The following is a 16,213-nucleotide window of genomic DNA, read 5'->3' on the forward strand; positions in this document are numbered from 1 at the left end:
CTGATGCATGTTAATGTTTGGGAGCCGCTGGCCTAAGAAAAGGCACAATTTCACCTTTTTTTTTGGCTGCACCGCACGGCACGCAGGATCCTAGTTCCCCAACGAGGGATCGAAGCCGCGCCCGCTGCAGTGGAAGCGCAGAGTCCTGACCACTGGAGCGCCGGGGAGGTCCCTGAAGAGGCACAATTTCAGATCAGAGGGAAGAGAGTTCTTCCAGTGCCTGTGGGCTAGTCCTCAGGCTGCATCCAGCCCGCCGACTCCTGCCCCAGCTCGTGCCGAGGGAAAGTGAATGCCGGCACTGCAGGCAGGAGTGGGAGAAGGGCCTAGAGACCCAAGAAGGAAGACAGGGACCACGGCTGCTTCTCTCTTTATTGGACGCTTTGTAGATGTCACACAGGTCTAAAAGTTACACCATTAAATAATTATTTAAAAACCGACCAGGATTAAGGCCCTGGTCCAGAGCTCCAAACCAGAAGCAGAAAGGAATGGGGGTGGTGGGCTGGGAGGTATTCCTCCAACATCACCAAAACCCAGAAAACGAGGATCCTAAACTCCTTCACAGGCCAAACCAGGGCACGGGCCCTTGGGTTAACCCTCAGATGCCTCTGGCTGCATCACTATCGGGTCAGAACCAGCAAGGAGCCGGCAGGAACAGCCAGCCGAGTCCAGACGTGGACAAAAGTAACCGGAAGGACAGGAGACGGACAGGTACTGTCCAGCTGTAGATGAGATCACAGAGTGCAGCTAAGGCAGGTGGGGGGAGGGGCTGGGGAGCAGTATTGCAGCAATGCAGGAGTGCGGCCCCAGGGGCCTGGCCCAGCCGGCCGGCCGGCAAGGGCTCACACGTTGTGGGTCCTCCTGGTGAGCTGGGGCTCCTCGCCCACTAGCTTGGACTTGAGGTGCTCCTTGTAGGCCAGGATGTCTCCAGGCCACTTGGTGATTGTCTGCTTCTCACAGACCCAGATTTCTTGTGCAACCTAGAAAGCAAATCCTAGACTTAATGATCCTGACCAGTATCCTTCCCATCCCTGCCCAGGAGACTGTTCCCAGGGGATTCTGGGAAGAAAACCCCATAACCTCCCGCCCAGGCCCACAGCCAGCTCAGTTTCACTACCTCAACGTTCTTAGGGCTGGCCTAACCCAAGAGTACCATAACCAGCAGGTTTTGGAGCCTTCCAAGCCAGGACCTGCTGTGTCACCCCGATTTCCAGTTCCCTAGCAGGACCTAGATCTGTTCAGACACTTCACTCTCAGCTTCCTTTTCTCCACCCCATCTTCTTGAAAGCTTCAGAGAAACGACCAGCAGCTTTTTCACTGATGACCAGCAGTAGCCCTCTGTCTAATCCAGAGTCTCCCTAGTATGATACTATTTCTAGGCTGAAGAATCTTGGAACCACAGAAGAAGCACCCTGTTCTCTACCCAACTCCCTTGCCCATTTTGGCCAACAATGCCAAGTAGGCTAAAAGCCCCAAATAGCTACTGAAGAATTCAAGTATTTCTACTAAGGCTTTCTAAGTTTCCCAAAGAACCATAAGATCTGGCCCTGTCCACCCTGTCTATGTCCTGAGTCCACTTTCCAAATACAGTGAACATGAATTGCGTGCCCTCCACGTGCCATGACGGTGCTCTACCTAACTGCCTCTCAGATGCCCTCTGCTCTGCCTCCCACCCAGCCAGAAGCCTCACCTGCTGAATGAGTCTGAAATCATGGCTGACCAGCATCATACCACCCTCGAAGTCATTGACGGCGTCCGCCAGGGCATCGATGGTCTCGATATCCAGGTGGTTGGTGGGCTCGTCCAAGAAGAGCATGTGAGGGTTCTGCCAGGCCAGCCAGGCCAGACACACTCGGCACTTCTGCCCATCAGACAGGTTCCGGATCGGGCTCACCTGCGTGCAACCGGCCAGTTATAAAAGCTGGTGTCGCCCTCACCACACATCGCAACTCACCTCTCCCCACGGCTCCTCTGTCGTCACCATTTCACGGAAAGTGGGGCTCAGGAAGACCCAAGGTCACACAGCAAGACGGTGGCATAGCTGGCGGTCTCTCAAGACCCAAAAGGGATACATCTGGAAGCCTGAAGCCGTCTTGACACAGAATCTTAATAAAGTGGAGCAATCCAGGGGACCCACAGTTGAGACCTGAATCCAGGAACTTGTTTGCTAGGTTTCAGTTTCCCTTGCCTTTAAGCACAATGGCTCATCCCGCTAGTCAGGGGGGCAAGGGCACGTCAGAGACTGGCACGCTATCCTCGCCCCTCCCCTGAGACCTAAGTGCTCCAATGCATAATAACCCAGAGCAGAAGAAAGGCGGACCGTCCAGCCATAGCCTCCCAGTTACCTGGGGTTCTTCTCACACCCCCTCCACTGACCTGCTGTTTCCCAGTGAGACCATATCGCCCAATGATCTTCCTCATTTCTTCCTTCTCCTTGATCTCTGGGTAGCATTTCATCATGTACTCCAAAGGCGAGAGGTCTAAGTCCAGCTGCTCTTGTAAATGCTACAGGAAAAAAGGGACCCACCCAGATGTGGCTGGTGTCCCACTTCAAAAGGAAGCCTGCTGGGTTTCCTGCCGAGTACCTCTCTACCTCTACCTAGGAACCTGTTCAAGACTCCAGAGGCAACTAGGAGCTGACTTGGTCACATGCAGCCCCATTCCCACACCCTAGGTAACTCCCCGCTCCCCACTCCCCGCCAGGACTATACCTGATGGTAACGCCCTATCTTGACATGAGAGTGTTTTCGGATCATTCCATCTGTGGGTAGTAGCTAGAAATAAAAAAAATAAAAGAGTAGAAAGTGGAAAGATAAGCACACAGAAAAGGAACCCCGGTCAGAAGCAGACATAGGCAGAGAGGGGAAACAAACACATGTTCGCACTGAACAAGACTCATACAACTTCCTGAACTGAATCTACACCACCGCCTCACAAACTGCTATTCTGGCCACTCTAAAAATATCTAGGAAGGTATACTGAAACAGGTGCTTTCAAGGGAGGCACAGACACACGCCACACAACCTACTGAGTAGTCGCTGGATTACTGTGTGGCGCACTGACTGCGGAACAAGGGGCTTGGGTATAGGTCCGACATACATTTTCTACAGCAAAAGCATATTTCTGAATGCACAGGCGTTTCTGTATTCTAATTGCTCTGAATGAAACCACAGAAAGATGCTGAGAGCGTGCATGTGTTCTCCCTCTCACCCACGCTCTCACACACACAGACCCCCCCCTCAGGTTTCTCTGAGAAAACTGCCCCAAACCTCAGCCCTACCCAGTGAGACCACACGCCCCAGAGGACGGCTCGCTCAGGCCCTCTAAGAGCAGCGGCCCCGGCCTCCCCTCCCTCTCCCGCAGGCGCACCAGCATCCCATCCCGGAGTCCCTCGCCCCAGCGTGGCACCATACCTCTCCAGTCAGCAGCTTCAGAAGAGTGGACTTCCCCGCTCCATTGGGCCCCACCAGCGCCACTCGTGTGTCGAGATCGATACCAAACTCTAGATTGTTGTAGATGCAAGGCTGAGGTGGGTGTGGGAGAGAAAGGGGTACGGGGCTAGGCTGCTGGTCAGCCTGACTGCAGACTCACCCCGCCGAGTCCCCAGTCACCGCCGGAGGCGGCGGGAGTGAGGCGGGCGGCAGCCCTCACGCGGACCCCAACCCACTCCTCCAGCCACCAGCCCGGCTGAGCAGTTTTCCCTCCAAGTACTTGAACGGGGGCTTCTACTCTAAGTCCCTCAATCAGGCACCCCAGGCGGCCACACCGGAAAAATCCCCAGCACCGCGTGGGTCAGCGGGCGCGCTCAGCGAAGGGCAGGAGGCTCTCCTCGGCAGCTGCCACTTACCTTGGAAAACGCACCCCAGCTTCCCAACCACACCCAAGTACTCACCCCATCTTTTGTATACTTGAAGCTGACATTCTGCACCATAATAACGGGTGGAGGGATCTTGCCACATGGTGGGAAATAAAATGACAGTGTCTAGGAAAAAGAGAGGGCATTTATCAAGTCAGGTCCTTTCTTATCCCCCTCACCTTAGGCCGCCTAACTCCACCCAGTCAGAACGTACCTTGTCACTCACAACCCTCTCTGTCAGTCCTGATGCCATCATTTTCTGTAGCGTCTTCTCCTTGCTCTGGGCCTGCCGGGCCAGCTTGGCACTGCCATGACCAAACCTAGCGATGTAGTTCTGAAAGAGGCCAGAGAGGGGGCGAGGAGCGGGGGCAGGCTCCAAACAACTCATCTTAAACGCATGGTCGAAACTGACGACAGCGTCCTCTCTAGCGCCCCGCAATCCCCACACGCCCTCACCCAACTCCCCTGGAGACAGCGAACTCGGCTCTACGATCGCCCTACCTTCATGTGTGCAATCTGATCCTGTTCCCAGTGAAACCTCTTCATCTGATTCTCTTCCAGCTCCAGCCGTGTCTTCACATACTGATCATAATTACCCTGCCGGAAAGTGCACCAGGCGAGACAGGCAGCTTTAGCCTCGGTCCTGGCTTCTCACTCAGGGTTCAGGGGGATGTGAGATGGCATCTCATTTGGCCCTGGTTGTAAGACTGTGCAGTAAGGGGACTTCCCTGGTGGCACAGTGGTTAAGAATCCGCCTGCTAATGCAGGGAACACGGGTTCAAGCCCTGGTCCGAGAAGATCCCACATGCCGCGGAGCAACTAAGCCCGTGTGCCATAACTACTGAAGCCCGCGCGCCTAGAGCCCGTGCTCCGCAACAAGAGAAGCCACCACAATGAGAAGCCCGCGCACCGCCAACGAAGAGCAGCCCCTGCTCGCCGCAACTGGAGAAAGCCCGCGTGCAGCAATGCAGACCCAACACAGCCAAAAATAAATAAATAAATAACGTAAAAAAAAGAAAAAAAAAGATTGTGCAGTAGGGAAAGAGGAAGTGTATTAAAGAAGCATATCCTAATCTAGAACCTGAGGTCTTCTGAACTGTGTGCCTCTCATTCATAGCTCAGCCAGAGCAGGGCTCCGGATCAAATCCTCAGGTTAGCCATAAAGACACCCACAGCGTTGGCAATAGCCCTGAAAACCACTGTCAAACAGATACCTAGAGGCTCACAGCCTTCCAAGAGCACCTCTTTCTACTCCCCATCCCTAGAGACTGAAGCCCCCATGCAGACTACAAGAACTTCCTCCAGGTGGGAAGACATCAGACCCATCAGATTTAGGACCTGGCGAACCCTGCACTGTGGACTGCCATGACCTAAACTAGACTCAACCTAAACATCCATCATAAAGGGTCTGACAAATGAGTTACAGGCTAGCCACACAATGAAATACTACGCAGTCACTGGAAAAAATGAGCATGATTTATATATACTCATACAGAAAGCAGTCCAAGACAAATTAAAATTTAAACGCAACCTACAGAAGAGAATGATTAAGATTACAACTGTGATAAGTATACGTGAAATCTTCTACAAACGCTTGCAAGTACGTGTGAAATTTCTGAAAGACTATGTAAGAGAACTATTAATACTCCCATGGTGAGTACAACCATGAATAAAGAGAACTTCTGTTTTTCATTTTTTGATATGTTTTTTGAAATAGAAAAAATGTGAAGGCAAGGCAGAAAAGTGGGCTGTTGAGATCCCGGCTCCCATTCTTCATGGAAGGAGAGGAGGAGGGGCACGGTGCCGGCCGCCGTGAAGCAGGTTTAAGTAGCCACTCGAGAAGGCAGACAGCAGCAAGGCCTGCCCGGCACCATGAAAAGTCAACCTCTTCGCACACGGCAAACATACACCATATGCACAGGCTGCCAATCCGTGGCCTATGGCCTGAAAGCAATTACTTTGGGACCAAAATAAAACAGGGTGCAGAACTCCCTGTCCACGTCTTTTTATAGCAATACGTAGAAAAGGACTGCTAAGTCTATTTTTTTTTTAAAGGAGAACTTCGGGGAACTGGTAAGCACAGAAGTTACTGTGGAGAAGCTGGGGCCACTCACCGTATAATACTTCAGTTTCTTGTTGTGCATGTGAATGATGTTGGTACAGACACCATTCAGAAAGTCCTGGGAATGGGAGACGAGGACCAAGATGCGCTTAAACCTGCAAAGCCAGAGAACCAGTCAGGGGGGCGCTCAGAATGGCAGATGGTTCACAACAGGTGGGCCGACTGTCAGGCCCAGAAAACCTGCATCCGTTCCCGTCCTTACGCCTAGGCATCCTTTAGATTTGTTCGCCACTTCCCAGTCCTTAGCACCTAAGCCGCCAGTGCACAATCTGCCTGTAAGAACACTTTGATGCCCTCCAAAGTATGGTGAGACAGTCTGAGTTTCCTCAAACTTTTGTTCTAATTTTCTCTTTTCTCTTGATAGGTAAGACGTGGATTTATTTAGAGAGAAACACACCCCACAGACAGAGTGTGGGCATCTCAGAAGGTGAGAGCAGCCTGTTCTTATTTTCAAAAGAATGGAGTGGAGATGGCAGTAACCGTGATGGTAACATCAAAAGTGTATGCACACAGACACCCATAAACACATCTAAAATCATGGGTGGGAAGAACTGGAACAGGCACAGTAAAAATCACCACGCTCGGCTTTTTAAAGAAGGTGCCAAGTCATTGCAGAGACCATGGAAAGCCTTATTCTAGAACTGGGGCGATATTCCAGGTTATCTGGCTCTCTAGCCATAGGACCACTGCTATATGGGCTATTTTTCTCTTTGTCACTGCATCATGATCTTAGATGGGAATCCCCGTTTATATGATATATATAAATACAGTTAAGAAAAAATATTGTCGTAATAAAGACACTGTATTTTAAATAATGGGAAAAACCAAAAAGAGTAAAACAAACAAATCCACATATTTCAGACTAAACAAAAACAAAAAGGCCTGCCCTAAAGATGCTTACCACCTTTTCAATCTGGCCTTCCCTCTGGCCCCACTTCAGTCCACTTCTCACTCTGCTCTAATATCACTGGGGGTCCTGGGCATCTATCTCCCTTGGACTCTGCTCAACTCCCCCTTCAGGACCTGCCCACTTCCACCCCCAGCCCCGCCCCCTTACGTCTTTAGCTCTTCTTCCAACCACACACAAGCGTCGAGGTCCAGGTGGTTGGTGGGCTCATCCAGGAGCAGCATGAAGGGCCGAATGAAGAGGGCTCTGAAGAACAGGAAAGGAGACAGAGCCACTTCAGCGTAACGGGTGCTACGCAGGAGGGGACAGCCTGCCTGCTACCTGCAATTCCGGTCAGGCCTGCACTGAGTTCTGAAACCAATTCTAGGCTCTATACCTCAGGGGAAAGGTGAGAACTAGGAGAGAAACCAGAGATGAAGAGTGGGGGTTAAAGGGCAGAAAACAGCTGAAAAGCAGGGGGAAGATGCAGTTTGGAGATAAGCCTGTAAAAGTCCTTATGAGTCTACAAGTCTTTTACACTGAGGTTGGTGACCATCGGGAACACAAAAGGATACAGAAAAAGTAAACTGCTGAACTAAAAAGTATTCAGATTAAACCTAACTGGTGGGGTTGCCAGACTCTAGCAAGGAGGCCAAATTATGTTCTTTTCTGAGGTGGCATCTCAAGACAGGAGAAACAAGGGGAGAACGCTGGGTCCACACGTGGTCACCACATCCGCAGCACTTGTTAGAAACGAGATTTCCGGACATCCAACTCCAGCATTCTGACTCCAGCACAGATTGAAGAGGCTAGGAAATCTGTATTTTTAAAAGCTCCCTAGGTGAATCTGAGGCAACTAATCCTTGCTGGCACGTGAAACCACGGCTCTCATGTTCTAAGGCACACAAGCAGCTTTGCTAAAGCAGTATATCAAGCCTCACCAATGCACTTGGCAGAGACTGGCTGGGTAAGTAACCACCTCTTTAACTGGGGACTTTCTGGGGGTTTGGTGGGGGAATGATGATCTACAGAAACTCATTTCGGGTCCAGGTCACAAGAGGGTAAGAAGGACAGATATCCTAACAGCTGTCTAACATTTTATCTTTAAACAGCAAGAATTAGAAGGACTGAAGCACAAAAAACGGTGGGAGAGGAGTCAAGAGAAAAGAAAGAAACAGACCTACTCTACCATTTACCTAGGGCTGGTCCCAGATTCCTAAACACTGTGCCGGAAGTCCAACAATGACCACTTCAGTCAGGAAGCTCACTCCTTAGCTCAGGTATACCACCCCCGCCCCTCCACACTGTCAATATTTGGCACTTACTGACCATCAACCCTGTTCTAAACAGTTCCACTGGTTTAGAACCCTGCTCTAAACGCTGAGAGAGATGGGGTGCTACAGAGGGTCGAGGAGGGAGAGACTCACCTGGCGAGGGCAACCCTCATCCTCCAGCCCCCACTGAAGTCTTTCAGCTTCTTGCGTTGCATGGCAGGTGTGAAGCCCAGTCCGTGCAAGATCCGTGAGGCTCTCATCTCCGCCTTGTCAGCGTCCAGCTCCTCCAGTCGCTCATAGAGCTCTAAGAGCTTCTCACACTCCGCTGCGGACAGCGCGAGGCCCGTGAGGCTCCCTGGGCCTTTCCCGGGAGGAAGCCCGCCCCCAGGGCCCCGGGTCTGCAGCCCTACCGTCCTCGTGAGCCAGCCGTTCAGCCTCCCTCTCCAGCATGGCCCGCTCTGTGTCGACTTCCATCACGCACTGCAGGGGCGTCTTGTCACTAGGGGGCATCTCCCGAGTCAGATGGTAGATGTCGATGTGCTCAGGGATGGGCACTTCACGTTTCCCAATAGCAGACAGCAGCATGGACTTCCCTGAGAGGGGCAGGCAGAGCACAGGAAGAGAAGTGGACGCTCAGGACAGCTCTGCCTGTCATTCTCCTACGTCAGCCCCTCCGCTCCAGCCACAGCACGACCTCATCATTGTCTGAGTACTTTCCTTCCTTTCAGTCATTCAAATCCTATGATCCCCCCATCCCTGCCCGCATCCTCGGGACACCTTTCCTCCAATTCTTGTCCCAGCCCTCCTCTGTGAAGTCTGTTCATCCACAGCCGCCTCACGCACCGCTACTCCCGCCCCTCCCACCCACTTCTCCAGCACCTACTGTCTACAACTACTCACGTGGTGCTTATCACGTGACTGCTCTATATTGCTAGTTCCTCTTCCCTGGGCATACCTGGTCTCCCACCCATACCATAAACTCCTTGCTTTGTACATATCTGTGCTAAGTAAATACTTGCTGAGTGACATATGAGCCAAGGAGAGCTACCTCCCACCTCACTTTCCAAGGGCCTCACCAATTCCATTTAAGCCAATGAGACCATAACGACGGCCTGAGTTTAATTCCAGTTTGGTGTCACTGAGCAGCTCTTGACCATGAAAGGTGAGGGAGAGGTTGATGATGTGGGCATCAGTACTGTTGGGGTGAGAGGCAAGGACGCCAGTGACAGCTCGAGCAGCAGCTTTCTTCATCTCAAAGTCCTCTAGCTCCTTGGTCAGCAAATCCACTTCTGGGGACAGAAAACAACAGCAGTTTGGGAAGAGGGCTATGAGACAGACGAAGCTCGTACACAAAAAGGCACGTCTCAGAGCATCTGGATAGAGCAGTCAGTAGAGCATCAGACTTTTCATCTGAGGGTCCAGGGTTCAGGCCGCTGGCTGGGCATTTGTGGCTTCTGCCCTTCCTTAAGTTACCAAATATTATCATACAAAGATTCAAAGGCTGAAAAAGGCATGCCCTGAAGGACCTGGGCTCAAGGTCAGGTTGAGCTGACGCAGACGTTTCACAAGCTTTAAACAGGGTGTGCACTGCATACAGATCTGCCCTGGTATCCTGCTTTCATGGGCATTTTTTACTTCGCAACTTGTCCTTTTAATTCTAACTTTCCTTGTTCTAAGATGATACAATGCATAGTAGGAATGGCTAGAACTCCAAACTGTCCTCCATGAGTATGTGTTAAAGAATTAGTACCAATGCCCAAAATGAAGCAGATGCTATAGAGGTGCAACGCTCTTACTCCACGACCCAGAGCTTCCAGATGGTGCTTCCAAGAAGCTATGCTGCCCAAAAGGGACCAGTATGAGAAAATGCACACAGGGATCAATGGCAGGGGGAGCCAAGGCTGGGAAAACCAGAAGTTCCAAGTCTGTAGGGTTTCAGTGATGCAAACTGACCATGAGACAAAAGACTAGCTGTTCTGCCTTTGTAGTTTTTCAGGCATGACTACATTTTCAGGCTGGGAAGAACTATTAATATATGGCTAACGTTAACTGGCTAATAGTTGTTGAGTCTACTCTGTGCCTGGGACTGTACAACATTATCATTCCCCATCTAATTTAATCCCCATAACCCTTATAAGATAAACTTAGGACCCTCATTTTATAGATGAAGAGGTTAAATAATATAGCCAAGGTCAAAAAGGCTAGTAAGTGACAGACCCAGAGTTTGAACCAGGCTTTGTCTGACCCCAAAGCCATGACCTTAACTATTTCACTATCCTACCTTTCCATAAAGGACAAGTGCCCACAAAGTATTATTGAAAAGTGGGACAGAAATGGGGGTAGAAGGAGTCTTGGTAAGTCTCTTCCAAAAGAGAGTAAGGTGATCTATTAACCTTTTCAGGAAGGAGTCAAAAACTACACATGAGGATCCGCTACCGTGACAATCTTCTAATTTTCTAGTCTTTGTTACCCTTACCCGTTTTCCCATGGTAACCTTACAGTAGAACACCTGAAATGAGAAAGCCCACGTGCTTGTCCTTAGGAAGAGTAAAGATGGAGTAGAAGGGGGAAGAGAGCCCGGTGCCGTCCTCAGACAGGCAGGCGTGGGGAGAGCAACTTCAAGGGTGTGATGGTTAGTCTTAGGTCACTCTCCAAATACCCCATCCTGTCGGGAGATTACCACTGCTGGTGCTATACCCACCCTGCTGCTGAACCTGCTCTGCCTGCAAGGAGTCAGAACCGAGGGCAGGGACTGTCCTGCCAGACAGATGGCAGTCACTCTACGTCTACCTCAGCTTCCAGGACAGTGTGTTATACGTAACTGCTTGATGAATACAGGCATACCTCGTTTTATTGCACTTCGCTTTATTGTGCTTCACAGATATTGCAATTTTTACAAATTGAAGGTCTGTGGAAACCCTACGTCAAGCAAGTCTATCAGCACCATTTTTCCAATAGCATTTGATCACATCCTGTCTCTGTGTCACGATTTCAAACTTTTTCATTATTATATTTGTTACAGTGATCTGTGATCTTTGATATTACTACTATGATGGCCAACATTTTTTCAGCAATAAGATATTTTTAAATTAAGGTACGTACATTGTTTTGTTTTATTTATTCATTTATTTGGCCGCACCACGTGGCTTGCAGGATCTTAGTTCCCCAACCAGAGATTGAACCTGGGCCCTCAGCAGTGAACGCGAAGAGTCCTAACCACTGGACCGCCAGGGAATTCCATACAGTGTTTTTTTTTTCGTTTGGTTTTTTGTTTTTTATTTTTTTGGCCACGCCGCACAGCATGTGGGATCTTAGTTCCCCAACCAGGGATCAAACCCGTGCCCCTTGCATTGGAAGCACGGAGTCTTAAGCACTGGACTGCGAGGGAAGTCCCCACACATTGTTTTTTTAGACATAATGCTATTGCATACTCACTAAACTACAGTATAGCGTAAACATAACTTTTATATGCACTGGAAAACCCCCAAATTCGTGTGAGACTCACTTTATTGATACCACAATATTGATATTTACTTTATTATGGTGGTCTGGAACTGCACCCGCAATATCTCCAAGGTATGCCTGTACTTTTCAGATGGAGAACAAATTTTTTGTTTTGACTGATGAGAGGAATTTAAAAAGTCTCTTTTCTACACAGTTGAGTTACCAGGCTTCCCACAGCCCTGCTTTGTGCCAATCCCTGTTCTAGATGTTGAGAAGAAGATGTACAGGGAGAAGTTTATGGTCTAGATCAGAAGTTGGTAAACTTTTTCTTAAAGGGCCAGATGGTAAATATTTTAGGGTTTACAGCCCAAGTGACAAAAATCAAAATCATTATGTAGGTATATACATTACCATTTAAAACATAATCACTTAAAAAATGTAAACCATTCTTAGCCTGGGAGGGGGAGTGGCTTAAAAAAAGGCTGGCCAGATTTGGCCAACTGCCTGTTTCTGTAAATAAAGTTTTATTGGGACACAGCCACACCCATCATTTACATATTGTCTACGGCCGCTTTCCACTACAATGGCGAAGTTGAACAGCTGTATCAGAGACCATATGGCCCACAAAGTTACAAATATTTACTATCTGGATCTTTACAGAAGAAGTTTGCCAATCCTTGGTCTATATCTCTATCTGCTCAGGCAAGAAGATCAAAATTAAGGGAAAGCTATACAGCCAACCCTCTACATCCACAGTTCTGCATCCACAAATTCAACCAACTGAGGATTAAAAGAAAGAATTCCAGGAGTTCCAAAATTTCCACACACTGGCAATTATTTCATAGCATTTACAATGTATTAGGTATTACAAGTAATCTAGAGATGTGCTAGGTTATATGCAGATACTACATACACCATTCTCTATAAGGGACTTGAGCTTCTGTGGATTTGGGTATTCACAGGGGTCCTGGGACCAATCACCAGCAGATACCGAGGCACTACTGTATACCATTTTCTCTTGATCTCTTCCACTTTACAGCATCTATGACCTAAGTCATCTCCTGAGCTTTAAAATTAAGACTTAGACCTCACTGTCCTAGCCTACAGCATCCCACAAAACAGACTCAAAAAGTAAGTGAACAGCACTGAATAAATGCAGAAGGGATTCTGGAATAAACTTCATCAGAGAGAATACTGTAGACTTCACAAGCAGCCCCTTTCTATTCATTCCCCAAGCAAGGGGACCAGCTGAACTCTAGTGCCTGTCTTGAAGAGTCTCACTTTCTAAAGAAGGTTGAACTGTCTGCCAGAAGTCGCTTTCTTTGATATTTATTTTAATCTTTCCGTACCTCACTACCTAAAGGCCATGTGGCAATGGTAACAGGTAAAGGCTGGAGAACAGTGACCTGCAGCATTAAGTAATTCCAAACTCAGAGAAGAGAGAGGACCCATTAATTATGAAAGCAGAAATGACCCTGGGTCCCTGGTAATAAGAAATGTTTTGAGAGAGCTGGCAAGAAAACCAGATTTCATACTTCAGAAGAGTAGCTCCCTGAGGAAGCAGGGTGAAAACCAAAGCTCCCTTATTACTGAGATAGGGATACTATAGCTGGGTTCCCCCTGAGAAATTCTGGTTTCCTAGGGAGAAAGGTGAAGAAGAAATTTGTAATGGGAACAGTGGACAATAGTCTCAAAGTGGGATTCAGTTTTCTATTTTTCCAATTCATCCAGAAAGTACCTACAGAGCTGATGATAGATACTGCTTAATCATTGTTCCTGAGGACCTAGAGGAACCCTGTCTACTTTACAGATCACAATTCAGCCTGCTCGTTCACTCCTATCATTCTTAACTTCCTATCGCTCCACCACTCTGGCCAGGAAGAACACATCCCCATGGCCTGACTTTACTGCACTAGCTTTCTCTCATAATTCTTATTTTGGAGACAATTCCTACCATTCAACTCTCTCCTCTCAATCATTTTTAACTCTCCCTTTTCTGAATTCCTATCTGTCTGTTGTAACTTGCATTAATAATTCTCCTCTCCTCTTCAAACATTTACCTAGTATCTCTATCTGCAAGGCCGATCAGGCAAAAAAAATATACTACACAAGACGTGGTCTCTGCACTCAAAGATCAAGCAATTTAGGTGAAGAAACAGAAGGCACAACATAAAAAGGTAACACTGGGACTTCCCTGGCGGTCCAGTGGTTGGGACTCCACGCTTCCACTGCAGGGGGTGTGGGTTCCATCCCCTGGTTGGGGAACTAGGATCCTACATACCGTGCAGCTCGGCCAAAAAAAAAAAAAATAACACTACAGATAGTATAGGGGTATAGTGAATGGCAATATTATTGAGGTCAGGTTTGACTGGGAAAGATTTTACCATCCTGAGCTGGGCCCTGAGAGAAATGTCAAATGTAGCTAGTAAAAAAATTGTGGTATTAGAACCTCAGTGTGTAAATGGACAAATGTGGTGACTATTCAAGGGACAACAAGAGTCGATGGAGAAGACCTCTTCAGAGTGTTTTCAGGGGGCAAGGAAGAAGGCTGGGATAGACTGCCAAGGGCCGGGGATACTCTTGATCACACACTGCCCTGTTTCCCCATCTAGACTGCAAGATATCAGACGGCAGAGCGTGCTTAGAGTGCCTTAGTTTCCAGCACAGTGTCTAACACTTGAGAAGCGCTCATAACAGAAAGGCATCTCTCTCCCAAGAAAAACCCATAAAACAACTCATGTGTTTCTGTCTTGCTGGTACAGCCACTACCGCTGGGAGGACAAGGGTATCATGTGGTAAGGAGCCTGGCACACTGACCTTCATGTGTAGAAATGGAAATTAAGAAAGGGGCAGGGAACTGACCTTCTTCTCCAAGTCTAGAAGACAGAGCAGCAAGGCAGCACAACCACTCCCATATCTGCTTGCCACTGAGTATGTGAGAACTCTGTGTTCAGTTTCCTTGATCAAGCTCCAACTCTACTGGTTTGGTTCATCATGAAAAGTTTCATGGCACCAGATATATTCTCCAGTGCCCCCAGCATCCGGACTCTGATTCCAGCTGGGGCATCCTTTATGTCCGAGCAACCATCCCAGGAACCCACCTCTCCCTCAATTCACCTGTGGTCTCTTGGCCATTGGCCTCCTCATTTTTCTCCTCTGCCACCTGTGGCTCTGTGACAGCATCTCCGTTTTCTTCATGTCCTTTTCTGGGCCGCTGTCGTGCTTTGGCAGCTTCCTTCTTTTTGGCTGCCTTCTTCTTGGCCAGGTCGGAGGGCATGGTGATGAACCACAAGGGAACGTTACTGTTCTTTCCGGAAGCCTGAAGGAAGGCAAACACCCCCAGGTTCTAAACTTCCGCAGAATGCCTGGGCCTGGTTCCATCCCTCTCAGGAACTGCCTAGCGAGCCTCTGATCCCAGCTCCGTCCCAGCCTAGTCGCTCCCAACTCTGTCAGGATCTCTCAAGCCAATTCGGATCCTCGGCCGCTCTTCTAATCTCAACAGCTCGTCCCTCGGGCTCTGTCCACCAATCCCCACGGACGGCCTCACTCTGGAAACGCTCCTCCTTTCAGGGCCTCCAGTTAGGGACCGGGTTCGGCCCCTCGGCACAGGTCCCGGTCTCCAGTTTCCCCACAACTTGGCGCTCCACGCTCCAGCCGGCCGCCTCACTTTCCCGGGCTTCCTCCTCCAGTTTGCCTCCGGCCTCCTCCCCGTCCTCCCCCTCCACACCAGCTGGCCGTCGGGTCCAGCTTCTTCCCGGGGCGCCCTCGTGCACCCCCCCGTGAGTCCCCTCGGGGTCTCCTCACTCGCCAACCCCCGAACCTCCCCAGCCCCCGCCCGTCACCGTCTCTCCCTTGGCCCCTTCTTCTCCCGCGCAGCCGCCTCCATCCCAGCCCGGTCCTTCCTCCCTCTTCTCATCCCCCCTCCCCCTCACCGGCCAGCACCCTCCCCCCCCCCAGCGCCCCTTCCCCCAACTCACTGGGCCTCGCCGCTCGGCCTCTGTCGCAACAGAGCAGCTCCTTGAGCTCCTCCGCGTGCGGCCGGCTCACTAGCCAATCACGGTCTCGCGCGGCTCTTGGCGCACCGCCGCGTAGACTCCTGGGAAGTGTCGTCCTCCAGCCGTGGCTGCCGAGCCTGAGACCCTCCTCGAGAACTACCGCGGATTCCAGGGGCCTCGCGGGCCGGCGCGACGTCATCAGGATGCGCGAGGCTGGGAAGATTGGAGTCCAGGAGCCCTCTGCCAGCGGCGCGCTGCGGGAACTGGAAAGTGCAAATCCCAGCTGGCTCCTCGGATAAGTGGCTGCACCTCCCAGGCTACCCTACCTCGGGAATAGCTGAGGAATTATGCGGAGATACCGGGTTTATAGGGCCGCCCAACCAGCTCAGACAGCAGGGCGAGCGACTACACTTCCCGGCAGGCATCAGGCAGGAATGGGTCGAAACAATGGGGGAACGAAGAGGAGGGAGGAGGAGGAAGCGTGAGCCGGCTGGTGAGAGGGACGGGAAGACGCTCATCACTACGAAGATGATGCGAAGAACAGAATTCCTCCATGAAAGAAATGTGTCCTCGTTCCATGAAACTGAGGTTTTAGAGGCTGGTCCAGTGTTTACCAAACTTTAGAAGGTGCGGAACGTT

General features: G+C 50.1%; 1 protein-coding gene across 2 annotated transcripts; it reads right to left on the bottom strand.

Annotated features, from left to right (window-relative positions):
• Positions 1-351: 351 nt before the first annotated feature.
• LOC309631966 (ATP-binding cassette sub-family F member 2) lies at positions 352-15,704 on the bottom strand. Of its 2 annotated transcripts, none has more exons than XM_082398955.1 (15): positions 15,557-15,704; positions 14,697-14,898; positions 9,212-9,424; positions 8,546-8,728; positions 8,289-8,460; positions 7,033-7,128; positions 5,968-6,070; positions 4,355-4,450; positions 4,068-4,187; positions 3,890-3,979; positions 3,411-3,521; positions 2,709-2,771; positions 2,374-2,502; positions 1,688-1,891; positions 352-977 (listed from the first exon to the last, which is right to left on the bottom strand). In XM_082398955.1, the coding sequence occupies exons 2-15, from the start codon at positions 14,854-14,856 to the stop codon at positions 840-842; spliced, it is 1,878 nt and encodes a 625-aa protein (XP_082255081.1). In that variant the 5' UTR covers positions 14,857-14,898; positions 15,557-15,704; the 3' UTR covers positions 352-839. The 2 variants fall into 2 exon arrangements, with proteins under 2 accessions (XP_082255081.1, XP_082255082.1); XM_082398956.1 differs by lacking the exon at positions 15,557-15,704 and adding an exon at positions 15,422-15,440.
• Positions 15,705-16,213: the final 509 nt, after the last annotated feature.

Source organism: Balaenoptera borealis (genome assembly GCF_965194805.1).
Source record: "Balaenoptera borealis genome assembly, chromosome: 7".
Lineage (NCBI taxonomy): Eukaryota > Metazoa > Chordata > Mammalia > Artiodactyla > Balaenopteridae > Balaenoptera > Balaenoptera borealis.